General features: G+C 64.2%; 1 protein-coding gene across 10 annotated transcripts in view; it reads right to left on the bottom strand.

Moving 5' to 3' along the window:
- Positions 1 to 14449, bottom strand: part of IKZF1 (IKAROS family zinc finger 1) — a 69715-nt gene that overhangs the window by 18027 nt on the left and 37239 nt on the right. For 6 of the 10 annotated variants that reach the window (XM_084897331.1, XM_084897329.1, XM_084897332.1 and 3 more), the window contains one exon: positions 35 to 94. The exons of the other annotated variants lie outside the window; for them this stretch is intronic. In XM_084897331.1, the coding sequence (XP_084753457.1) occupies positions 35 to 94 (60 nt within the window). The remainder of the gene's footprint in view (positions 1 to 34; positions 95 to 14449) is intronic. 10 annotated transcript variants of the gene reach the window in all.

The raw sequence follows: 14449 nt of genomic DNA, 5'->3' as shown, positions 1-14449 counted from the left end.
TCCGTGCTTGTCAGGAAGCAGAGCACATACTTACGAGAGAAAGAACGGGGAATTAGTGCATGAAAGTCCCTAAAGCCATCGGCCGCGTAGGACACTGCAATGAGAAGCAGAGGGAAGCAGTGAGCACGGCAGAGGCCGCAGGCCTGCGGGGAGCTGCGCTTTTCGGTAAAGAGAGCTTCTTCTCACACGGCCATCGCTCCAGATGCCTGTGTGTCCTCACACCCACGGCGGCTGCAGCCCGGCTCCGTCCTGTCCCAGCAAACACGGCCCCGCCCCCTGCTCCCTCCCTGGCCACAACTGCCCCCGACCCCCCCCCCCGACAGCTGGCCCTCAGGGTGGTCAGCGCCACGCTGCCCGGAGGCCGTCTCAGGGAGCTCCCCTCCCCCAGCCTCCTGGCCTCCGAGTCCGGCAGACGGAGAGTTCGGAGAAAGTGTGTCTTTAAATCGGGGGCACTGTAGATGCCACGTGACAAACTCTGAGGACAACGGCACGAGCCTGGACACTGCCGACGGGGCCGGTGACCGACGGGAGAGGGGGTGTCGGCGCGGACACTGCCGACGGGAGAGGAGGAGCAGGGGAGCGACGGCTGGTCCTCGGCAGCTCCCCCGAACCCGGGGCCCTGCCCCATCAGAGGCCCGAGCAGAGGGCTCACGTCCGCTCACAGCTCGCTCTGGAGGTTTCGGGAACCCTGTTCCGCTCGCCAGGAGGCCAGTGCAGGCACCTGGCAGGAGCCCCTGGTCCCTGCCTTCACTGACGCGTCCCTGTAAGAGGCCTCTGACGCCCGGGGCCCGGTCCTGTTCCCACGCCCAGCTGAGGAGCCTTCCGGAAGGCAGACCCCCCCCCCCCAGCCCTCCCAGCCTGCCTGCACCGTCCGCTGCACTGAGCTGCACTGAGCTGTGCACGGGACAGCCGCCGTGGCCGCCGCAGGGCGCACGAACATCCTCCAAGCCCGAGCCCCCGGCCTGTCCAGGCGGCACATGCTCAGGTGAGTTGGGAGGACTTAGCAATGTGCTGGCGCTGGGCTCTCACACGTTTTCCTTAATCACATCAGCCTCCGGGCACAGCTGGGCCGTCTCATTAACGCGTGAGTGTGGTCCCCAGTGACCTTTGCAGTGCGTGCCCGTCGCCCCTCGCCCCCAGAGCAGGGCCTTAGGCGGGGGGCACCGGGCCCCACGGCCGGACCCCAGGCCAGGTGCCCGCTAGAGAACCACTTAAGCCTGGAGCAGTGGCCAGGAGGAGAGGGAGGGGAGGGGAGGGGTGGGGATGGGGAGGGGAGGCAGCACTTCAGGGCAGTGGGAGGGTCGTTGGCGTTTCTATCCAAATCCGACTCCACGAGGGAACCGTGTGCAGGGGCAGACGTGCCAGCATGCCCCGACAGGAGCCCGCACTTGGATGGCGGGCAGCGGGCGGGCTCACAGTCAGGAGTGGGCCAGCTGCTGGCGGAGGGCGTGTGGCTGAGTCTGCGAGGCCGCAGGTGGGGGCACCAGCCTGGGGGCAGGAGGGGAGGAGGGCCGGAGGGACAGATGCCCACAGGCTGCCCTCGTCTGGGTGTGACAGCCTGTGCCCTGCTCCCTGCGGGCGGTGGCACCATGGGGTGAGAGGGAAGGGGTTTGGCACAGGAAGCCTCGGAGACCAGAGGAAGCCTCTGACTGCGCTCACCCACCACCGCTGCCATCCCAGTGAGGGGCTGCCGCTGTCCCGGGGCCTCCTGTCTGAGGTGGGCGGCCAGGCCGAGGGAGGCGAGGACCTGAGACCACCCCACGCCCCATCCCCCCGGCCCCGCCCCCACTCCTGCCTGCCCTCCTGTCCCCACGGCTGGCGCCCCGTCAGCCCAGAGATCCCAGGAGCCCAGGCCGCCTCGGGGAGCCAGAGATAAAGTATCGGCCCCTGGACACACAAGGGTGGATCCCCGCCCCTCCCCGCACAATTCCAGCCGCGGTGACTCAGCAAGGAGACACGGCCTCAGCTCCCGTCCCTGGCCCATGGTCCAGCTCACTGGCTCACTGTCCCAGGTCCCCCAGTCCCCAGGCCCCCCCTAGGTCCCCCAGCCCTCAGGGTCCCCCCCGGTCCCCTACCCCTGGTCCCCCCCAGGGTCCCCAGCCCCCGGGTCCCTTCCACTCCTAGGTCCCCCAGCCCCCGGGCGGGCTCCCTAGGCACAGATTGAGACGCACACACAGCAAACTGCTGACCCCCCACTGCCTGCCCTGCAGCTCCGCCTGGGGTGCTCTTTGGGGTCCCAGGCTCGGGTCCGCTCGGGGTGGGCTCTGGGCCTGAGGACGGTCCTATGGGCCCACCTATCTTCTCTGTCCTGCCATCGGCCTCCCAGGTGGTGGCCAGATGGTGCCCTGACCTCTCCTTAGATCTTCCCCCCTTTGCCACTGCCCCCCCCTGCCCCCCCCCCCGACATGGACCCTGGAGGGTTCCCCTTCAGTGCCCGAGAGGGAGTTTCTGCCCCGGGGGGTGGTTGAGGGGGGGAACATGGGACAGCTCCTGCCGCCCGGGGAACCAGAGTTTTGGTGCACGAGGCCCAGGGCCAGGGCTGCAGGGAGGGAGTCCCCTCCCTGAGACCCCACCCTCCCCCCGCTGCCTCCTGGCCCCTCCCGCTGACTCTGCACCCCATGTCCCACCCCACGGGCCCTGGGGCCGGCGGTGTGGCCCCAAGGAGCCCGAGCAGGCCCTGAACCACAATGCTTGGCGTTTCCTCCCGAGACAGACCTCAGTGGTCCCGGGAGGGAGGGAGGGAGGGAGGGAGAGCAGGTCACCGGCTCTGAGCTCAGACCACACGCTGGCTCACCCAGACCCTCCCCTCCCCCAGGAGCCAGCCCCATGGGGACACGGGCCTGGGCGGGTCAGGCACTCCTTCTCCTTATCTAACCGCCAGCAGACTGGAGCTGCAAGCTAGAGAGAGAGGGAGAGAGAGGAAGAGGGAGAGAGAGAGGGAGAGGGGAGGGAGAGGGAGAGGGAAGGGAGAGGGAGAGGGAAAGGAGAAGAGAAAGAGGGAGGAAGAGGGAGAGTGAGGAGGCCGGAAACACTATCCCATCAAACAAGGGAGAGGCAGGGTTCTTTGGGGAAGGGGGTGTTGTCCTGTGGGGTGACCATTTCCGAAGGGAAGTTGGGGACCACCGGGCCCAGGGCTTGGCTCTGTCCCGGCTGCACCGCTGCGGTCAATCGCCATGGGAAATGGGGACACGGAGCCCAGCGCCCTCGGGGGCAGACATGTTTGGGAAGGAAGGAATGAATGAGTGAGTGAATGAGCAGGTGCATGAGGTGCCACAGCCCCACCCGCGGGCTCACCGTGGCCAGGCCGGGCCAGACGGCTCACCGTGGTGCCAGTCGGCATGTCCAGGCGTAAACCTTCGGTAAGAAAAGGTGAAGGTATTCTCAAGCCATTCTTTTTTTTAAAAAAATATGTTTATATTGATTTCAGAGAAGAAGGGAAGGAGAGAGAGACACCAATGGTGAGAGAGAATGATTGATGAGCTGCCTCCTGCACGCCCCTCATGGGGATGGAGCCCACAATCTGGGCCTGTGCCCTGACCGGGAATCGAACCCTGACCTCCTGGTTCCTAGGTATACGCCACCACTGGGCCCGCGTGGGCCTGGAGCAGTTCCTCACCCTGCTGGTTAGAAGCAGCTGAGAGTGTCGGGGTGAGGAAGTGCCCCCAGGATGAGTGAGGGGGGCTGGCCGCTCGCTGGGCGACGCCATGTGCCACAGCCACGCCCCGCCCCACGCCCCTCGCCCCTCGCCCCGCGCCCCGCGCCCCGTGCAAGGACGCGGACCGGACTGCAACCGCGTGCAGCGAGCATGCACCTTGCGGGGGGAGGGGGATGAGGGCGTGTCACCTGCTCCCGGTCCCGCTGCCAGGAAGTGGGAGGCGGAGGACCAGGACGCTCTGAGGTGAAAACAGGAAACGGTGAGCCAGTGCCCTTCTGGGAAATGCCGTGTCTGCGAAGGTGCAGTCAGGCACGGCCGCGGCTGTTCACCGCGGACACCGATCGCTCCCGGTGATAAATGGCTTTTTAACAGGAAAACGCGCGTCCTCACACTGAGCCCCTCCCCACCTGTTTGAGGCCCAGGCAGCGGGAGCCACGGGCTTCTGTCCACAGACAGGAGCAGAGGGGGGTGTGGCTGGGGTGAGGCTTCGTCTCCTGTGGGGCATGCAGGAGGCGGCGATCGATGCTCCTCCCCTCATTGATGTTTCTCTCCCTCTCCCTTCCTCTCTGACGTCAATTAAAAAAAAATATTTTTTTTAAAAGAGGAGAGTCCTGCCGAAACCGGTTTGGCTCAGTGGATAGAGCGTCGGCCTGCGAACGGAAAGGTCCCACGTTCGATTCTGGTAAAGGGCATGTACCTTGGTTTCGGGCACATCCCCAGTAGGGGGTGTGCAAGAGGCAGCTGATTCTCTCTCATCGATGTTTCTAACTCTCTATCCCTCTCTCTTCCTCTCTGTAAAAAATCAATAAAATATATTAAAAAAAAAAAAAGAAAAAAAAAAAAAGAAAGAGGAGAGTCCTAGCTGGTTTGGCTCAGGGGATAGGGCGTTGACCTATGGACAGAAGGGTCCGGTTTCTATGCCTGGGTTGCGGGTTCGATCCCCAGTGGGGGTCGTGCAGGAACAGCCGGTCAGTGACTATCCCCTCTCCCTTCCTCTCTGGAATCAATAAAAATATTTAGAACAAAAACCGGCGGCAGCCCCAGGTGCACCGGGCGGGGGGAGTTCACGGCCTCGGCTCAGCGCCTGCGTGCCCATCGGGCCGGTCTGTCCAGAGGGGTGGTTCTCGGGGACGGATGGCCTAGTGGCTCCGAGTGGAGGTCCCCGGGCCCAGGCCGCCCGGCCCCGCTCAGCCCAGGAGATGTGGCACTGAGACCAGCTGCTGGGCGTCCCGATGGGGCACCGAGAGGGCGGGGCACAGAGGTGACGGAGCGGGTGGTTCCCCCCAGACATGTCTCTAACCGGACGGCGGCCACCGTGCAGGATGTGAGGCGTGGCCACGGCTCCCGGTGTCACCCACTGTCCCTCATCCACCTCCTGTCCAGCCTGCCATTGCCCTGTCCCCCTGCCCCGCCCCTGCCCCACCCACCACCCCTCACCGCGGGGTAAGGGCACTGCTGGCGGCTTCAGCAGCGTGACCTCCTCACCTTCCCCTACCCCCCCCCCCCACCTCCCCAGCCACACTGCCTGCCGGTGCCACCCTGCCAGGTCAACTGCTCCCCCTGACACAGAGTGGCCGTGTGTCTGAGCCGGTGCCCCGCCCGCAGGAGGCAGCCCGCCCGGAGCTCTGACCTCCAGGCCCCCGAGGAGCTGGGTCTCAGCTGTACCCACCCCTTCCCTCTCCTCCGAGGGGGAAGTCTGTCTTTAAATCCTCACCTGAGGATATTTTTCATTGAGTTTTGGAAGGGAAGGAGGCAGAGGGAGAGAAAGAGTGAGAGAGAAACATTGATGTGAGAGAGAGAGACATTAATTGGCTGCCTCCTGCACGTGCCCTGACTGGGGCCGGGAAATCAAACCCACCACTGAGGTACGTGCCCTTGTCTGGGAATCAAACCCTCAACCCTTCAATCTGACGCTCTGACCACTGAGCCACCAGCCAGGGCTGAGGTGACAATTCTGCTCACAGCCTCTGAGGGCATCTCGTGAGAGCACGAGTCAGCCACCTTCCCCTTCTCGGTGGGACTTGCGGGATCTGCCACAGCTCCTGAGGCAGCCTGTGTGGCCCGTGGCCTGCGTGGCCCAGGCTCCGGCTTCTCTGTGGATCTTGAGAGGGGAGCCTTCCTGAACAAGGACACGGGACAGAGGGAGGGAACTTCAACAAGCATCGTCCACCCACCACGGCGACCGCTCAGATGGAGAGCCAGCCGCCAGTGCCGCGGCAGCACCTGCTCTCCCGCCCACCCCCGGCTCCCCTGCTCCTGAGCGAGCCGTGAGCGCACGTGGCCCGGCACCGGCTCCCACCCGCTGGGAGTTCCGGATCCGCAGGACCGGTTTGCTCCGGAAGCAGTGCCGCTTACAAAAGCGGGAATGCAGCTGATAAGAGGCGTGGCCCCAGGCCTGTTGGCGTGTGTGAACAGAAAGGTGGGGTACCTCCACCCCCGGGGGCCCTACACGGCCGTGAACAGGGCCTCCTGCCCTGTGAGGCATCACACGGTCACGGTCAAGTATCCGTGGAATCTAACGAACACAACAAACTGAGGAACAGAACAGACCAGAGACGTGGCCGCAGGAGCAGCCTGAGGAGGACGAGATGAACCAAGGACCTCCTGCGCACACCTGCAGGGCCCTGGGCACAGACGGGGGGCAGGGCCGGGCGGAGGGGGCGGAGGGGGCGGGCGGCTCGGTGGGAATAAAGGAGACTTCGGTAACTCCTGACAATAAAGGCTAATGTAAGAAAAGAGGGGCCGCAGCGATCAGTAAAAAGAACTGTGGAGTGTGGCCACGGCAGCCGAGTGGCCCGGACACGCCGAGAGGACGTGCTGGAGGGAAGGCAGGCCCGTGGGAACGGGCGGGGCTCTGCTCTCGCTGTGACGGGCGGTGAGAACTGGTCACTTTGAGGAACTTGCTACGTCGCTTCCCATGGTTCCAAAGCCTGGCTCTGACCCCGGGCCTGTTGGCAGACGCACGACCATGAACTGCCTCCATCCCCACACGCTGTCGGACAGGAGCCCGGGCCCGAGGGGCGGGGATCAGAGCCGAGTATCTCCTCCTCCCCCCCCTCCGCCCCCCCCCCTCCACCCCCCCCTCCGCCCCCGGGGCAGCCAATGCCACTAACAAAGCAGATGACCTGAATGTTTTTTAAAATTAAAAAGGCTGCGTTTTTTGCCGAGACCGGTTTGGCTCAGTGGATAGAGCGTCGGCCTGCGGACTGATAGGTCTCAAGTTCAATTCCGGTCAAGGGCATGTACCTTGGTTGCGGGCACATCCCAATAGAGGGTGTGCAAGAGGCAGCTGATCAATGTTTCTCTCATCGATGTTTCTAACTCTCTGTCCCTTTCTCTTCCTCTCTGTAAAAAATCAATAAAATGTATTTAAAAAAAAAAAAAAGGCTGCGTTTTCCGCGGGCACCTTGCGAAGCTGCTGTGCAAATAGGACCCCAGGGCCTGCCGGTCAGTGTTCCAAACATCCCCCCACTCTCCCCGCATTCTCCCCCTACCCCCACTCCCCTGCCCCTGAAACAGCCCCAGCAACACAGCCTCCTCCCAGCAGCCCTGAGGAGGCAGCCAGGCGCGGTACTGGAGGAGGGAGGCGCTGGGCGGGGCCGAGGAGCCAGCACTCCGGCCTCCGCGGGTGGGGACCGAGGTCCGGGCTGCACAGACCTGAGGACGCATGAGCAAGGGCACAGGGAGCCAGGGCTACTCTCCTCCTCCCGCCTCGGCCCTTCAGAATTAGACCATGGACGGCCCGGCCCGCGTGGCTCAGGAGTTGAGCGTTAACCTGTGAACCAGGAGGTCAGGGTTCGAATCCCCATCAGGACACGTGTCGGGGTTGCAGGCTCCATCCCCAGTGTGGGTCGTGCAGGAGGCAGCCGATCCACGATCCTCTCTCGTCATGGATGTTTCTCTCTCCCTCTCCCTTCCTCTCTGAAACCAATAAAAATATATACTTAAAACAGGAAAGGCGAGAAGAGAAACCACACCCAGCAGCAGGTGCGTGACCAGGCCGGTGCGGGGAGGCAGACGGCGTGTCCCCGTGCTGCTCCTGGTTCTCCTCTCACCACCTTCCTCCCTGCTCCGTGTCTCTGCAGGGAAAACCCTCTGAGCCTCAGAACCTCGCCTTTCTGTGCCTCCAGGGCACCTGGGACCAAGTGGGTCTTTCCAACCCTCTTCTCACTACCCACCCTGTCCGCCCCGCAGGTGCTCCCGGCCTCCCGGAGCTGGCCCCTCGGCCCCCGGAGCGGGGCGCTGGGCTGCCCTGGGCATCTCCCCTTTCGTTCTGCAGGGCTGGGCGCGGGGGATGGGCTGGGCTGGCGCCTGGAGCTCCCGGCCAGCGGCGCTCAGGCTGCTCTCAGGACTAGAGCGGTTCCACTGGCAGCATTCCTCCCGCCCACCTGTGCGTGCAGGGAGCACGCGGTTCCAGAGGCACACGTCACGCCCAGACCCCAGTGCTGTCGACTGGGGTGGCTTGTCCCTTAGAGGGGGAGAAGGCTGGGGGCGGGCAGAGGCTCAGACTGGGAAGCCAGCTCTTGTCACGCGGAAAACCGAAAACACTCACTTCCCTTCTCCTCCATCTGCATGTGACTTACGTGTTCGGGGACACGCTTTCCTGAACATTTCGGTTTAAAACGTATACGTATTTTTATTGTTTTTAAAACACGTCTGTATTGGCTTCAGAGAGGAAGGGAGAGGGAGAGAGAAACATCGATGATGAGAAAGGCTCTTGGATCTACCGCCTCCTGCACACCCCCCCTGGGGATCAAGCCTGCACCCCGGGCCTGTGCCCCGACCCGAACTGAACCCTGACCTCTGGGTGCACGGGGTGCCGCTAGGCCCAGGAGCCACGCGCCCACCCTGCCCTCCGTGCCATTCCCCTCCCTGCCCGAGGAGACTGCGTCCCGACTTCAGCTCTCTCTGGGAGGGCCCTCCCCCGGGGGTGGCAGTGCCTACGGCACAGCCGGGCAGCCAGGGCACTGCGTCCGGACGCCGCACGCCGCTGGGTGACCCACAGGCCACGGGGCGGCACTCCTGCCCTGGGTGACCTCACACGCAGCCCGGAGGCTGACAGTCTGCTCCTCTGTCCCACAGAACGCCAGGGAGACACGGACCGCAGCCATGCCAGGACCAGTGTCCTGAGGAACCGCATGGGAGACCAATTGTAAAAGGAGGGAGGGAGGGGGGAGGGAGGGAAGGGAGGAAGGGGGGGGGAGGAGACAGGAAAGAACCCTAAGACAACAGCAGCACAGCGTCAGGGTGCAATGAGGCCGGGGTCCTGGCTGCTCAGGATGAGGGCGCTGAGGGGAAGCACAGGCTTTGTCCCCCACGCTGCACCCCCTCACGCTGCTCCCGCCCTCACTCTGCTCCCGCCCTCACGCTGCTCCCCCTCACGCTGCACCCCCTCACGCTGCTCCCCCTCACGCTGCTCCCCCTCACGCTGCTCCCGCCCTCACTCTGCTCCCCCCCACGCTGCTCCCCCTCACGCTGCACCCCCTCACGCTGCACCCCCTCACGCTGCACCCCCTCACGCTGCTCCCCCTCACGCTGCTCCCCCTCACTCTGCTCCCCCTCACGCTGCTCCCCCTCACGCTGCACCCCCTCACGCTGCACCCCCTCACGCTGCTCCCGCCCTCACTCTGCTCCCCCTCACGCTGCTCCCCCTCACGCCGCCCCCGCCCCCGCGCGGGAGCAGGAGGCAGAAGCAGCTGTGGGGGTGGGAATAGCCCAGCGGACACAGCGGACAGGCTATCCCACCGGCCGTGAGGTCAGACTGGGAGTGAGCGCGGAGGCCGCTGTGGGGTGGCAGCGGGGCTTGGAAACGGTGAGTGGACACCGGGTTTAGAATGAAGAACACGGCCACTAGCTCCTCATTACTGAACCCCTCAAACCGCTGCCTCGCCCGAGCACCGGGCGCCGCCATGCCAAAGCCGATGCGGGCGCGGTCACATCACGGTCACGGTCATTCTTTACCTTCAGGGGCGGAGGGCAGACTGCCGCTCCGCTGAGGCTGAGGACAGCGCGCCCGCCTCGTCCCAGACAATCAGGAGGCCATCACAGCTGCCTGCAGGCCCCCATCAGCGCTCTCATTCCAGCCGGCTCGCCGCTGATGTGCCCGTCCTTCATCCTGAAGGGGACGCGGCCGGCCAGGCGGCACCGTCCCCGCCGGCAGGGACAGACAGGCCGGCCGGCCGCCCGGAGTCCAGCCTGGGCCTTCAGTGGGAGCTGCAGGCTCAGCCAGTAGCCTCCCCGAAGGGAAGTTGTCCCCACTCTCTCCCCTCCCCCCTCCCTCCCCAGGCCGCCTGGGGACACGCCCGGCCCGCGCCCAGAGGCCCTGCGCTGAGCTCAGTCCCGAAAGTGGGGCAGGCGGGCGGTTGAGTGACTCCAGTTGCTGCCGTGCCAGGTGCCCCGGGGAGAGCCGTCCTCCACAGCCCCACCTGCGTGCTGCCGCCCGACCGGGCCCAGAGGAAGCCACAGGCCCCGGCCCGGCCCCTCCTCTCCGGGCTGGGCTCCGTCCCGGGACCTCACATGGCGTTCGGAACACCAAGTTCAAGTCCAAGTTAATGCTCTCCTGGGGAGACCCCTGGGAGTCAGTGGCAGGTTTACGGGGCACAGAGCAGTCCTGCTTTGCGTTCCAAACTTCTTCACACCAAATAACAGCCGCGGCCACAATCTCCCCATGCCAGCCTGACATGCCAGGTGTCCCCTCGGAAGTTCGACCGACTGGGAGTTTGACTGCTCGCTATGACGTGTGCTGACCACCAGGGGGTGATGCGGAACGAAGGGAGGCCTGGCCAGCAGCCGCTAGGGACCCTCCCCGTGCATGAATTTCGTGCACTGCACCTCTAGCAGTAATAATAACATGTCCCAGAATCCCCTTCCAATCACGCTCTCCCAGCGACACACCTACAACTCGGGGAGTCTTCTACCCACAGAGCCTGTGGGCCTTACAGTCCCGTGTGTGATGGCCACAGGCAAGAGCCGTCTGTCATCAACTCCTGTTGGACAACCTATGCTGACCTCTCACTTCCCATGGCTCCCCACAGGCTTTTCCTCCCACAGCACCTGCACCCGCACCCTCACCCACACCAGCACCCTCACCCACACCCTCACCAGCACCCTCATTCTCATCCTCACCTTCATCCACACCCGCACCTGCACCCTCATCCTCATCCTCACCCTCACCCTCATCCTCACCCTCACCACACCCGCACCCACACCCACACCCTCATCCTCACCCTCACCCTCACCCTCATCCTCATCCTCACCCTCACCCACACCCTCATCCTCACCCTCACCCTCATCCTCACCCTCACCACACCCGCACCCACACCCTCACCCTCACCCTCACCCTCACCCGCACCCTCGCCCGCACCCTCACCCACACCAGCACCCTCACCCACACCCTCACCAGCACCCTCATTCTCATCCTCACCTTCATCCACACCCGCACCTGCACCCTCATCCTCATCCTCACCCTCACCCTCATCCTCACCCTCACCACACCCGCACCCACACCCACATCCTCATCCTCACCCTCACCCTCACCCTCACCCGCACCCTCGCCCGCACCCTCACCCACACCTTCACCCACAGACCCTCACCCTCATCCTCACCCTCACCCACACCCTCACCCAGACCCTCACCCACACCCGCACCCACACAGTGGCTCCTACCCCCTCGGTGGCTGTCGAGGTGCCGAAGCTCTAGGGGTGCCAGCGGAGCAGGTAACCAGCCCCCACAAAGCAGAGCCGAAGCCCCGGCTAGCACCTGCTGGTTTCCATGGTGTAAATTCTTCCAGCCACGTGGCTCTGAGCTGCCAGCGGCTGAGCCAGCGCCCACGGCTTCTCGGGACCTGCATGGCCCCTGTTGGCCCTGGCTCTAGCATGCCACCCTGGGGGCTCCTTCTGAGCTGCTTACACACTCCTGTTCACCCCCTGCCCCCCGCCCCACCCCCAAATCCCAGCAGCCGGGGTCAGACTCGGCCAGAGCTGGACGACGGGAGCTGTGGTTCCTCTGCTTATCTGGGCGGCGCAGTCCTGCCTCAGGCACGCAGGCTGGGGCCGGGGGGTGGGGGCCGGCTTCCCGGGCCACGGCTCATTCCACCGAAAGGCACTGGTTCTGTGGAAAGGAGGGCCCTGGGCAGGCTCTGCTGGGCCTCGGGCCTTGACCTTCCTGCGTTTGCATAGAGGGAAGCATTTTTTTTTTCTGGGTTATATTTACACTTCCCAAATCAGAAACGTCCTAGCAGATGGGACAGGTGGCAACCGGCAACCGCAACTCAACCACCCCCCTTTTATTTTCCATTTCTTTCTGAAACCTCCCGTGAAGGAAAGCTAACGGCACGTCGGTTGGCTGCTCGGTGCACACAGCTCGCTCTGCTCTCCACACAGACGGAGCCAGGCGGAGCGCGGACCAGACCGCTCCTGGGGGTGTGGGGGGGGGGGGCGCCTCACTTCCCGTCCCCGCCCCGTTGGGGAGCCCTCAGCGTGCAGCGGAGATAAGAGGAACCGGCTCTGGCTGTAAATAAGCAGCTTTTCCGTTACATCTCCAGAGGCGGGAGTTAGCCTGGAAGCCGGTCCGCAGGCTGGGATCTGGCTCTGACAGGCTTCTCTCTGGCCGGTTTGGCTGCAGATGTCCTGTCCCTTCCATTCCCACGCCCGGTCTGGGACACTGGTCTGTAGTTAAAGCTTAACTACCCGGCTGCAAACCGCCCCCGATGGGCAGGGCTCTCATATGTGAGGCGCGCTGACCCGCGTGGCTGACAAGGCGGTGGTGAAATGGGGGGTGCAGTGGGGCTCTCACCTGAGAAATATGGGGGACCCCTTGGGGGCATGATGACCGAGGTGAGGTGGGACGTGGGTGGCTAAATATGCCACTCGGGGAGGAGTCGGCGCTGCCCCCAGTGCCACCTGTGCCCATTGAGAAGCCCCGACCTGAATAGTCTGCCTGGTGGAGCTCACATCCTAACCCACCTGCGGTTCTCAGCCTCCACCGAGAGGGGAGGGAGTCCCGATGCACTCACTCATTCACTGACTCACTCACAGGCTCCATTAATTCATTCACTCACTCATTCACTGCCTCACTCACAGGCTCCACTCATTCATTAATTCACTCACTCTTTCACTCACTCGCTCCTCACTCACTCACTCATTTATTAATTCACTCACGCATTCATTCATTCACACATTCATTCATTCATCATTCACTCATTCACACACTCACTCATTCACTTATTCACTCACCATTCATTTATTCACTCATTCATCACTCACTCATTCATTCACTCACTCGCTCACTCATTCCATGACCCTCACCATCATTCACACCCCTACTGCGCCTCCCCCCAGAGCTGCTCTGGGACTTCGCCACCACCTGAGGCCTTCCTCCAGCACCACCTGCTCACTGCCCTTCCCTCCCTTTCCCAGGGCTGCCCACCATGTTTCTCCCCAGACCTTTCCCCCGCATCAGGGCTCACTCACTCCCTCCTCGCCCTCTTCCTACCACCCCGCCTCCTCCTGCAGGCCTTGGCCACACCCCCTGGTTTAACGTCGGTGCCAATGGCTCGCCTCCGTGAAGGCCCAGCTCTGGCAGGCCTCTCCCACCAGCGCGAAGGCAGTGCAGCCCGCCACCTGCTTAAGCTGGAGCCTCGGGCCTCTCACCCACGGCCTGTTTCTACGGGACAGGCCCCTGGTCAGCAGCACCCTTCTGAGTGCCGGGCCGTGTCCTCGGGAATCCCGGAAGACGGGCATCTCTCCACTGGCATCACCTGGCTTGGCTGTGTGCAGGCGACCACCTGCTGTCTGCCCCAGGCCTCCCGACCAGTCACAGCCTGGACACGGGCTCCCTAAGCCGCCACTCAAACCATCGCGGCCCGTCAGCCGCCAAGAGGATCGGGCGGGGAGGCGGGGGCAGATGGCCGTGGGCGCCTGCAGGTGCTTCTCAGGGGAACGAAGACTCCAACTGAGGAGCCACCCTGAGGTCCAGCCGCCAGGCCTGCGGTGCCCAGGCCCCTGCCCCGCGGCTGCAGCTCTGATGCTGCGATAACTCCGCTCAGGCTCGGGCTTATCAGCTCGGCGATGCCCGGAGATACAGCACTTCCTCCAACTGCTGAGCGAGCAGCCGGCCGCCTCCCCCGCGGCCGCCTCCAGCCGGCCTCTCCTCCCTCCCCCTCCCCGTGGAGCCCGCCAGGCCGTGCATCCTGTCAGAGCCGTGCTGAGGTGGGACTGACACTGAGGAAGCAGCTAAAGCAGGAAGCCTCTGCGGCTCTCCGTCCTCCCCAGACCCAGTGGAGGGTGTTCCTCAGAGAGAATTCTTGGGCAAGAAAGAAACTTTGTTTCTCCACACATGACCCTTTCTCTGGGTTCCAATGAGGGGAAATAAAGATTTCTTCCTGCTTTTCTTTAGTGTTTTCCATTGTGGCCAGGGGGAGTCGAACCCGGGTCCAGCTCCCAGAAGGGAAGGACCAGATGAGCTAACTCCGCTCCCAGAAGCCACCTGCAGCCACGGCGGCCGTGTGATCGGCTGTGGGGAGGGGGCCGCGGGGCCGGCCCAGCACGGGGGCGGGGGGGGGGGGAGTGCGGGGCGGGCACTGGGCGGCAGAGGCCAGGGGCGCGTCCAGAGACAAGCCCAGCGCTGCCACCTGTTCACTCGCTCCCCCTCGCTCTGGCCCCGCAGGAGCCATGGCTGCCCCGCCCGGTCCTCTGGGCAGGAAGCCAGTGGAGGGCCAGCCCCTCCGGGTTTCAGGCTCGGTCACTCCTGCTGCATCAGCCACCCCCGTGCCCAGGGAGTCCTCTGGCCTGGGCC

The sequence above is a fragment of the Pipistrellus hanaki genome, assembly GCF_964339955.1.
Source record: "Pipistrellus hanaki genome assembly, chromosome: 10".
Classification (NCBI taxonomy): Eukaryota; Metazoa; Chordata; class Mammalia; order Chiroptera; family Vespertilionidae; genus Pipistrellus; species Pipistrellus hanaki.
Note: the sequence above shows the minus strand (reverse complement) of the source record. Positions and strands in the feature narration are given on the sequence as shown.